The sequence below is a fragment of the Lathyrus oleraceus genome, chromosome 2 (assembly GCF_024323335.1).
Source record: "Lathyrus oleraceus cultivar Zhongwan6 chromosome 2, CAAS_Psat_ZW6_1.0, whole genome shotgun sequence".
In the NCBI taxonomy this organism is placed as follows: domain Eukaryota; kingdom Viridiplantae; phylum Streptophyta; class Magnoliopsida; order Fabales; family Fabaceae; genus Lathyrus; species Lathyrus oleraceus.
Genome location: NC_066580.1, coordinates 41110713 through 41122331, shown reverse-complemented (window position 1 = coordinate 41122331; position 11619 = coordinate 41110713). Strand labels below are relative to the sequence as shown.

Below are 11619 nucleotides of genomic sequence, written 5' to 3'. Positions count from 1 at the left end.
TTGGTTGTGCATTATTTTACATGTTTCATTTGTGTTTTTAGCCTATACTATTGTTTCGTGTCTATACATAAAGATCCACATTGATACATTTCTTAAAAGAACTCATAAAAATTGTTTTGTGTCAGTATGTATCGATACATGTTCATCTGCATCGATACATAAATTTGTTTTAAATCACAAAACGTTTTTGATTCAGTATGTATCGATACATACGAGCTTTGTATCGATACATGCTTAGTTAAAATGTTCTATGTATCGATACATACAAGCTTAGTATCGATACATGCTTAGTTAAAATATTCTATGTATCGATACATACGAGCTTTGTATCGATACATGCTTGTATTAATTCTCTAAAATTAATCAAAGCTACAGTATGTATCGATGCATAATCTTTTGTATAAATACATAATTCTGTTTTGTCTACTAACAGCTTCTGTCTTTCACATATAAGAAGTATTTTGACAGCTCAGTTGAAATATAACGAATTAAGAAGTGAAAAACAGTTGAACACAAATCAAAGGAGTGTGTAGCAGCAATTGTTTTGAGCAGTTAGAAACCTGAAAGAGACTTCATCTTCTTCATCTTCTCAATCTCTTTTCTTCAAGAACATCAACACATAATCATTCTTGTTCTTTGGATTAAAGGATCAACGAGATAACGTTCAGTGGAACGATCAAGGATCTAGCTGAGGTGTTCAGTGGAACGATCGAGGATCTAGCTGAGTTGAAGGTTGAAGGGGGTTTCGAGGAAAAACCAAATGGTTTGTCCTTCAAGAACTGGAGTGTTCTTGCGGGTTTGTTAGTCACGTTTGCAGAACAGATTCAGCCGTAGCGTAGGGTTTGGAAATTGGGTAATTTCGCAAACAGGTCGTGGAACCGGTGAATTGTTTGCAATTTCTTGCAGGAAATTCTTGATCGAGCTCAGATCAAGTGGAGGTTTTATACAAGAAGAAGATCTTGGGATTTAGATTTCTGTCTTTGTATTGTAACCTTGTATCAACGAATTCGGCATTATTGATTATAACAGTTCTCAATTTCATTTGAAATTGAAAGGGAGACGTACCCACACGCGAGGACGACAGTGGGGAACTTCCTTACCAAATCTCTGCGTATCGTATTCTTTCCTTATCTCTCTTTACGTTTTCAACAGTTTTGTGATTTCAGTTGGTGGATTGTGGCTGTACATTTCGTGATACAATAGTGGCAAGAAAACTTCTTTATCTAAACTTCACCATTGTTCATCATTGATCACATACACACCAAATGTTTGACAAAACTGTCAGCTGAGTTTTATTCATTGGAATCAGAATTTAGTGATAAGTGCATTTGATTTGATAATATTCTGGTGTTAATATTCTCTATCGTTCTAATTCAAATCCAGCAATAAATTCGCGTGTCCGATTTTCTAGTAGCGGTTCAGAATAGACGGAAGTCGATTCGGGACTGTAATTTTCCGCTAAGTTTCAATAACTCTGATAAGAATTTTTAAATCCGTTTATTTAAAAAGATGTGATCTATTCACCCCCCCCCTCTCGATCACTAGCCACACCGTCTAACAATATAATGTTTTTCATAAGTCGACTTATAGTTCTATGTGTCGACCTTTACTGCTATTTTTCACATGCATTAATTTTTCATGCATGTTTGATGCATGAGACCTTTCCCACGTTGTTTCCAAATACTTTTATGCATTTTAATGGTAAGATTCACATAGAGACTCAGAGGATAACGCCCAATATACATTTACGCTAAAGTATCCTAGTATTGAGTCTTGGTGATTAGGTTTTTCGACAGGTTATAAAGGAGAAAACTACAGGTGATGTATGGAAAATTTTGTCTTGAAAGGATCAAAGAAGATGGATGATGCCCTAACAAAATCGTAGGTAAATCGTCTCTACCTCATGCAAACTTTGTATTCATTCAAGATAAGTGAAGAAAAAATCTTGGTTGTTCAACAAATCGATTCTTAAAATTTAGAAGATGTTTGCATGATATTTTAAGAAAAATTGAGATTAAAAATTGAATACTTATTTAATAAAAAATAAAATATGTCCAATATTTTTTCCTCCTCCTCTTCAATCTTCCGCCCCATCTCCCAAAAATTTTAATTTTTGAACTACCAAAACAAATAAAGATGGATAGCCACAGAAAAAACATATTTTGTTTTATTTATATAATGTGAACATTTTGATATTTTTTAATTTAGTTGAGTATTGATATCCTCAATTAATCAAATATTATAGTTTAATTTCACATTATTTTTTATTTTATTTTAAAATAAATTAAAATTTTAACATAATTCAGATTAAAAGTACTGATATCCAGTTTAAATTCATGGATATCAAAATCATTTACCTTCTATAAATATCAATTTTTATTTATGCATGTGTTTAAAACTTGTTTTATTTTCTCTCACCGAAAGGAAATACAGTACAACAGGTATTCTTGCTCATTTACAACAAAATAAGGAAAAGGAAAAATTCCAAACCAACTACACTTGATACAAATAATTCAAAGTAGCTATACATAAATCGTTGGGATTCGAAATTTCACCAATTAATTTCCTTGTAATGCATGTATATTATTTTTTATTCTAGTGTCAAAATTTATAGCATGCCTTTCACTTTTAGATTAGGACTAAGATCCTTTTAATTTATTTATTTTTCTATATTGCCATATTTTAACCTTATATGAAAATATATTAAAGAGGAAAATTAATACATGCACTAAATAAAATCTTATAAGTTATTTAAATTAATAAGAATGAGATCATATCATTGAGATCATGTAAATACATATAAAATAAAAATAAATAAGCATAAATAAATAACTAAGAAAACACAGCTCATTTCTATTTTATTTTATTCATATATAAAAATAGATTTAAACAAAGGTGGAAGTGCATGATCAAGCCTTAAACTGAGGAGGATGAGGAACAATATAACCTGAAAGAAAAACAGAAACTAATATTACTTTTTTTATAAAATAATAAATATTTATTTGAATTGATACTAAAATAAGATTAACTTACTTCCACATTTATCTTTAGGAACATCTGTAAGTTGACAAGTATTAGCTATATACAATGCTTTTTCCATGCTGATTCTATTTTCAATATCAGGAGTCACAAATTTGCAGTAACACGACATATTAGCACCTTTTAATGCTGCACAACAAGCTGTTAAACTTGCTAATGGTGGATTTACTGGTCCATCCTTTTCGACAAAACTTCTACAACTAGTTAAAATGCCAAAAACATTACCACCACAGTTTGGTAATTGACCAGAAATTCCTAACACTAAGATGCTTACTGTTAGCATAAATATGGCAAAGCTTGAGATTCTAGTTGCCATGGTGATCAAAATACAAGTATTTTATCAAATTTGATTAACAATCAGAATAAGAGGAAGGATTGTTAACTTGTATAAAAATGATGCACGGTTTATATAGAGGAATGATGATCTGAAAAAATCATAGCTATTTATTATTTACCGTTTTACTTGAAAAAATATTACCAATAAAACCAGACACCTAAATTTTAAAATTAAACTTTTACCGTTATTAACATTCGGATGTTTCCTTTTCAATATCATCATCACATTAAATGAATAGAAAAAAATTAAATTAATTTGTGTACATACAAATTAATTTTAATTTAAAACACATATACCTAAAAAGTTCAAAAGTAACCATAGCAAATATGAACATGTTTTCATATAAAATTATATATAGAACGGTAAAATAATATATATATATATATATATATATATATATATATATATATATATATATATATATATATATATATATATATATAAAATTCAGATTTGATTAAAAGGCAATCATGAAAAATAAATTTGTATTTAAAAGTATAATTCATAACTAGTATATAGTCATTATTATAATTATATTCTTATATTAGAGAAATTAATGATATTAATGATATCTTACAACTATTTAATAATGGGAATTTAAAGCATGTCTTTGGAGATTAAAAATACATGTAATATTTATTATTATATATTTAGCAGTATCACAAATAAAAATTTATTTTAACATTATTTTAAATATTTCAAAGTGAAAATAAGCTTAAGATAGTTTGTATAACTCAAAATCAGCCATTAGCCATTATTCAGGTCAATTTTTAGAGTGAACTTGTTCATAAACTTGATGATAAATATGACAATACAAAGAAAATATGGGATTGTTCCAAAGACAAGTCACTAATACAATAATATTTATAAACAAACAAATGAACATAAGTTCAAGAATCTTCAAATAATTGTAATTATTATTGTCTTATAAATTAATTAAAAAATATTTCACCAAAACATTAAGTAAATATAGTAAAAATATTATCTTGCAGTTTAATTAAATATTTACAACCAACCATACTGAGGAAGAACACCTTCTCAACTTGCAAAAATTGTTTGAAAGATTGAGGAGATTCTGATTGAGATTGAATTCCAACAAGTGTATTTTCGGGATAAGATCTGGTAAATAATTTGACTTTCTGATAAGTGAAAGAGGAATTGAGGTTGATCCTGCAAAGATAAAAGCAATCCAAGAGATGTCTGAACCAAAAACACAAAAAAAAAGTGCATGGTTTCTTGGGGAGATTGAACTACATTGCAAGGTTCATCTCTAATCTAACAACCACTTGTGAATCAATGTCAAATTATTGAGAAAAGATCAGGTCGTCAGATGGAATGAAAATTGTCAAGAAGCGTTCGAGAGAATAAAAGAATACTTGCAAGAACCTCCAATCCTCATGCCCCCGGTGGAGGGAAGTCCGCTGATCATGTATCTTACCGTCCTCAATGAGTCAATGGGGTGTGTATTAGGCCAACATGACGAGTCTGGCCGAAAAGAGCATGCAATATACTACCTCAGCAAAAAATTTACCAGCTGTGAAATTAAATATTCATTGCTCGAGAAAACTTGATGCGCTCCAGCATAGGCTGCTCGCCGGCTGAGACAGTATATGTTGACCCACACTACCTTGTTGATCTCAAAGACGGACTTGATCAAATATATTTTTGAGAAGCCGACTCTCACGGGAAGGGTTGCTCGTCGGCAAATGATTTTAACAGAATATGATATTCAATATACGACTTAAAAAGCAATTAAGAGTAGTATAGGAGCCGATTATTTTGCTCATCAACCTATAGAGAATTATCAGTCGATGAAGTTTGAATTTCCTGACGAAGATGTATTGTTTCTCAAAGAATATTACAACAGACCAGACCCAGATGAAGGCCCAGAACCAGGACCGCGATGGACGCTCGTGTTTGACGGTGCTTCAAATGCTTTGGGAAATAGTGTGGGAGCTACTATTACTTATCCCATGGGTTTTCATATTCCTTTCACTGCCATAATCTATTTTGACTGCACAAATAACATGGTCAAATATGAAGCTTGCATCTATGGGATTGAAGCAACTATTGACTTGAGAATCAAGTATCTGAACGTATATGGGGACTCAACTCTAGTTACCAGCCAAATCAAATGAGAATGGGAGACAAGACACCCAAATCTGATCCCACACCGGGAACATGTATTGAAGCTGATTCCGTATTTTGAGGAGACCACGTTCGATCATATCCTGAGGGAAGAGGATCACTTGGCAGATACACTGGCTACTCTGGCATCCATGTTCAAAGTTAAATGGGTGAATGAAGCCTCCTCCATCAGCATTATGAGGTTGGATGATCCAGCTTTTTGCTACGCTAATAATGAAGTGCAAGATGATAAACCTTGGTTTTATGATATCAAAAGATACCTTGAGAAACAAGAGTACCCGGATGATGCGTCTATTCCAGATACGAAAACATTGAGGAAGTTGTCTGTCATATTCTTCTTGAGCGAGGATGTGTTGTATAAGAGAAATCATGATTCCGTCTTTCTTAAATGCATGGATAGACACAAAGTAGAAAGAATTATTGGGGAGGTCCACGAAGGATCATTTGGAACCCATCCAAGTGGTCATTCCATGGCTAAAAATATTCTGAGAGCACGTTATTACTGGATGACCATGGAGATTGATTGCCACCTTCATGCAAAATCGTGTCACAAGTGCCAAATTTATGCTGACAAAGGGCATGTTTCTCCCGTGCCTTTGAATGTTATGACTTCTCCATGGCCCTTTGCAATGTGGGAAATTGACATGATCGGACGCATCGAGCCTAGCGCTTCGAACATATACCATTTCATCCTAGTGGCCATTGATTATTTTACCAAGTGGGTGGAAGCCGCTTCTTATGCTAATGTGACTAGGAAGGTGGTTGCCCGTTTTATCAAGCAGAATATCATTTTTCATTATGGGATTCCTAAGAAGATTATTACGGACAATGAGTTCAATCTGAACAACAAAATGATGACGAAGTTGTGCCAGAATTTCAAGATTCAGCATCACAATTTCTCCCCGTATTGCCCAAAGATGAATGGAGTTGTTGAGGTAGCTAATAAGAATATCAAATGGATTATACAAAATATGATTGTAACCTACAAGAACTGACACGAGATTCTACCTTTTGCTTTATACGGTTGTTGTACTTCGGTATGTACCTCGACCAGGGCAACCCCATTCTCGTTAGTGTACTACATGGAAGCCGTTTTACCTGTTGAAGTTGAATTCCCTTCTTTAAGGTTGATGACAGATGTGAAACTTGACGAGGCTAAGTGGGTTCAGAACAGATTCGATCAGTTGAACCTCATCGAAGAGAAGAGAATGTCTTCTTTCTTCCATGGACAGTTATATCAAAACAAATGAAGAAAGCATTCGACCTAAAAGTTCGTCCTCAGAGCTATAAGGCTGGTGACCTTGTGTTGAAAAGAATTATTCTCCCTCAATCCGATCCCAGGGGAAAGTGGACTCTGTTACAGTTTTTTGATCACACTTTGAGATGTTTCATGTTTCCGGATTATCTGTTAGCTCCTACTTTGGAAGAGTACTCCAGTATCTTAGACATCCATATCTTGCACCAAGTACCTTTTCATGCTTCCATGAAGAAACCTGATGCTGCTCAGGTTGTTGCTGCTCTTTATTTGAGAGAATCTGTTGTGAAAGCTAACTTTAAGAGGAAGGGAAGTGTATGTGGTTATCATTTGAATTTTCTGTTGAAAGAAGCTGATGGTATGGCTGACAAGGAGGATTGGAAGAATTTCAAGTTTGTTCTAGCTTGTTATGTTTATGGGATTATGTTAATTCCTAATGAAGTGAAATTCGTTGATGAGAATGTTGTTGCTATCTTCATTCAAAGGAATCATGTGCCAATCTCCTAGGATATTTTTATCATTCCATACACTCCAGGAGTTACAAAGGGAAAGGTGGCATCGTCCATTGTTGTGAACCATTATTATACCATTGGTTTAGAAGTCTCATCCCTTGCCAAGGTGCTTTTATTGATACCCAAGACACCTTGAAGTGCTCCCAAAGGATGATGGGACTCACCTCCAAGGACATTGATTGGTACATAGTTTTAACAAACTGGAAATCAAGGAAGTGATTTTTTAGTTGTGGGGAATTTCCCAATGTGTCTCTCATGGGGATGAGGGGTGGCATTAATTACAACCTAACTCTTTCTCGAAGACAATTAGGGTACCCTTTAAAATATTCCCCTAAGGATAAAGATGTACAAGAATCCTTGTGTTATGATGTGCTTGATAGTTCTGGATGGAAGGAAAGAGCTGCCAAAGCATGGAGAATTATTCATCTGAATGGAGGGACTTATTTTGGGAAGAGAGATTTTGCAGTCTATTCACCTTATGCTAAATGGATTGAAGAGAGGAACAAAGATCGTCATTGGCCTTTCCCTCTAGAAGCTCCTTTGTATCCACAAGAGCCTGATCATCCATATGTTGTATCTAAAGGATCTTATGATCAGATTCAAGCTCAGAATCTCCGACTACTTGCAAAGAATGAAGAGTTAGGGGTGAAGCTTCTCGTGGCTAGTCAAGGAAAAGCTCAGTTGTCTCACAAGCTCAAGAAGGTTCAGAGAGAAGTGGATGGGGTTGTGAAAGTTAAGAAAAGACCAATGGTTGAAGATGGTAGAGGAAACACGTCTGTTTCTGTTGAAGTTCATAAGAAGGTTCGTGAAGAAGCAAAAGAGAAGATCAAACGAAAGCACCAAGATTATGAAGTTCTTAAAGCATCCAAAGCCAAGATGGAGAAAAGATACAAAGCCAAGATTGAAGAGTTAGTGAAGAAACTCCGAGCTAGAGATGTCCAGTTTGAAGAAGAGAACATTCATAGGCTAGGAGTGGAGACTCAACTTAAAGGAAGCAACATTCAGTTGGAGAAAGTTGTAGAAGAAGTAGCAAGTCTCAAAGTTCGGTTGGAGGGAAAAGTTGATGATCCTGCACCGATTCCGCTTCCGGAATGCAACGAGTGTAAGAAGTTGATTGAGCAGTGTCAGTACTTAGATGACATTATTTTTCCTAAAAGATGTGGTTATTTAAAGTCTTGTTTTAAGGCGCGATCAAGAAGGAACAAGGAAGCTATTCAACGAGTCCAAGAAGTGGAGTTTGAAGTATTTCCATAATGGAGGGTCTCTGACCTATCTAGATTGGGGAGTTTAGACTTTGTTTTATCTTTCTCATGTGGTGATCACCATCAGGGTTGTTGATAGGGTCTCTTTGGTTTTGTTAGCTTTGGCTAGTTGTTTTTTTTGTAAGCTATTTGTATTACACTTTATTTTGGTTTAATGAGTATGATGATTGGTTTACCGGTGTTCACTATTTATCTTCTTTTGCTTAATTAACTCGAATCGAAATTCTAGATCCCTGGAAATATTTGAACATGTCATTGCATACATTGCATGCATTCATACCCCATGCATAACAGGTTTTTTTGGCCAGTCTTCTTATCTTGATTCTGCTTTTCTTAGCAGAGATTGCAAACCCGACTTTCCACCATTACTCCACAAGAAGCAACCAACGTCATCAAATGGAGAAAGTTCAGGCCGATCTTGCGGAAATGAGGACTCAGGTAGACACTAGAATGACACAGTTTATGGAAGTTATCACCAATCTGGTTCGTGGTCAAGATGAGTTGGGGGATCTTATTGAGAGGCATCGAGTGGTTCAGAATGAGAATGAGCATCCTGATTTTATGTTTGAAGATATTTCTATGGGGCAACCTCGTCCCAATGCTACTGTGAACTTCACCAATCAACATGCTAATGATTATCAGAATTTCGCTCGTAATCAGGATCTGCATGGCAACCAAGGCCATTTTCCACCACCTCCACCATTTAATCATGGACCCCATCTCATTGCTAGAGAGATAATGGGGCATCCAAATGGGAGGGGGAATCCTCGAGTACACGAATTGGAGATGGATCATAATGAAGACATGTACTATATGCACAACAGTGATTTGGGTTTTCCTGCTGAAGATAGAAAGTACCGTATGCTGGAAGAAAGGTTGAAGACAATAGAAGGCCAATGAGTTTTGGGGATGGATGTTAATGACTTGGGGCTGGTACCAGGAGTGAGGGTTCCACCAATGTTCAAAGTTCCTGTTCTTGATAAATATAACGACACAACTTGTCCTAAAACTCATGTGAAAGCTTACTACCACAAAATGTATGTGTATTCATAGGATGAAAGGTTGTTGATGGATTTCTTCCAGGATAGCCTATCTGGGGCATCCCCGGAGTGGTATATGCATTTGGAAAGAACCTATATCATAAATTGGAGAGATTTGGTTGAGGAATTTGTGAGGCACAATCATTATAACATTGACATGGCTCCAAACAGGACCCAACTGCAAAGTCTGACCCAAGGCCCGAATGAGCCTTTCAAAGAATACACTCAGAAATGGCGTGAATTAGCTACTCGAGTTCAACCTCCGATGATGGAGAGGGAACTTGTTGATATGTTCATGGGGACTTTGCAAGGTCCATATTATGATAGAATGGTAGGAATCACCTCCATTGGGTTTTCTGAGTTGATAATGACATGAGAAAGAATTGAAGTTGGTTTGAAGATGGGCAAGATCCAGCCTGCTAGTGTCGGCGGTTCTGCAGGTGGAAGTGGTAAAAACCGTCCAGTGGGTATCCTAAGAAGAAGGAAAACAAGTCTAGTGCAATGTATTCTCACAGGGGTCGAGGAAGAATTCAACAACAACAATAACAACAAGTGAATGTTGTGACTATACCGATCATTGCAGTTCCTCAACCACAACAACAAGCCCAATATCAACAACAATAGAATGCTCCGTGTCGTAACTATAATCAGCCAAGACATCCAAGACCTGAGAAGGTGTTTGATCCTATTCCTATGTCTTATTCCTAAGTTCTCCAACACTTACTTCAACACAAGTTGGTCAATTTGAGTAATATGCCATCTCCTCCTGAGAGGCTTCCTGCAAATTACAATCCTAATGCTTAGTGCGAATTTCATTCCGGTGGTGTGGGTCACGATGTGGAGAATTGTTTGGCATTGAAGTATGCAATGCAGAATTTGTTAGATTCAAAGGCCATCCAGTTCACTCTAGACAATGGACCCAATGTTATCCAGAATCTGATGCCTTCTCATAATGGACCAGTTGTTAATGCCGTTGAAGACGATGAAAAGTTGAATTTGATCTTGGATGTGAATTTGGTGACTACTCCATTACCGTTTGTTAAAGAGTATTTAATTAAGAATAATGTTTATCCTGGTTGTGTTCCCGAATGTTGCAAATGAAAGAGGTATCCAGAAGGATGTGATGATTTGAAATCAGGAATTCAAAGTTTGATTACATAAGGGTTTTTACAGTTTGACAAAATTAGGAAAGACGAGAAAGTTGAAGAAACAGGTGTTGTAGTGATTTCTATCTCGTATACTCCGATTAATATTCCAGCTCCAGCAAGACTAGTGCCCTTGACTATTACCTTGCCTAGTCTTATTCCCTACTCCAGCGAGAAGGTTGTGCCATGGCATTATGGTTCTGATGTTTATTATCATGGAGTGAAGCAAGAGGAGAAGTCTTCTAAGGAGAAACGGTTTATGGATGATGGTTTGAGTGTTGATAATCTGGCTGGTACAGGAAGAATTACAAGAAGTGGTAAGGTCTTCCCTTCACCAAATGCTCAAGATAATGTTGATGCCTTGGCGAAAGCTAAAGGTAAACAAGTGATGGCAGATAATCAAGAACCTATGCAAATTATTGTTCCATAGCAAAATACAGTGCCTAGTGCTTCCTCCTCCCAGGAAGTTGCAGACTGTTGAGGATAATCAGGAAAAGTGATTACAAGGTGGTGGATCAGTTGAGTCAAACGCCGTCCCAGATTTCGATTTTGTCTTTGTTTTTATGTTCTGAGACTCATAGGAATGCTCTCATGAAGTCGTTGAGTTCTACTTTTGTTCCTCAAGATATTACAGTCAATCAGTTAGAAGGGGTTATGGCTAGCATATCTGCAAATAATGGTTTGGGTTTCACAGATTTTGATCTCCCGCCTGAAGGGAAAAACCATAACAAAGCTTTGCACATCTCCATGGAATGTAAAGGTACTACTTTGTCCCGTGTGCTGGTGGACACTAGATCGTCTTTGAATGTGCTTCCCAAGTCGGCTTTGATGAAGATAGATTATGCGGGTGTTGAATTACACCTGAGTGACTTGATAGTCAG

The 11619-nt window shown here is 35.8% G+C and overlaps 1 protein-coding gene across 1 annotated transcript; it reads right to left on the bottom strand.

The window, feature by feature from the left end:
• Positions 1 to 2909: 2909 nt before the first annotated feature.
• LOC127121834 (uncharacterized) lies at positions 2910 to 3355 on the bottom strand. Its single transcript, XM_051052271.1, has 2 exons — positions 3034 to 3355; positions 2910 to 2947 (listed from the first exon to the last, which is right to left on the bottom strand). The coding sequence occupies exons 1-2, from the start codon at positions 3353 to 3355 to the stop codon at positions 2910 to 2912; spliced, it is 360 nt and encodes a 119-aa protein (XP_050908228.1).
• Between the last annotated feature and the right edge of the window lie 8264 nt (positions 3356 to 11619).

Excerpts from the sequence above, each read along its gene's own strand:
- LOC127121834 (XM_051052271.1), bottom strand. The coding sequence starts at position 3,355 with ATGGCAACTAGAATCTCAAGCTTTGCCATATTTATGCTAACAGTAAGC. Across the intron at positions 2,948-3,033 it reads TCCTAAAGATAAATGTGGAA|GTTATATTGTTCCTCATCCT; the intron begins GTAAGTTAATCT and ends TTTTTCTTTCAG.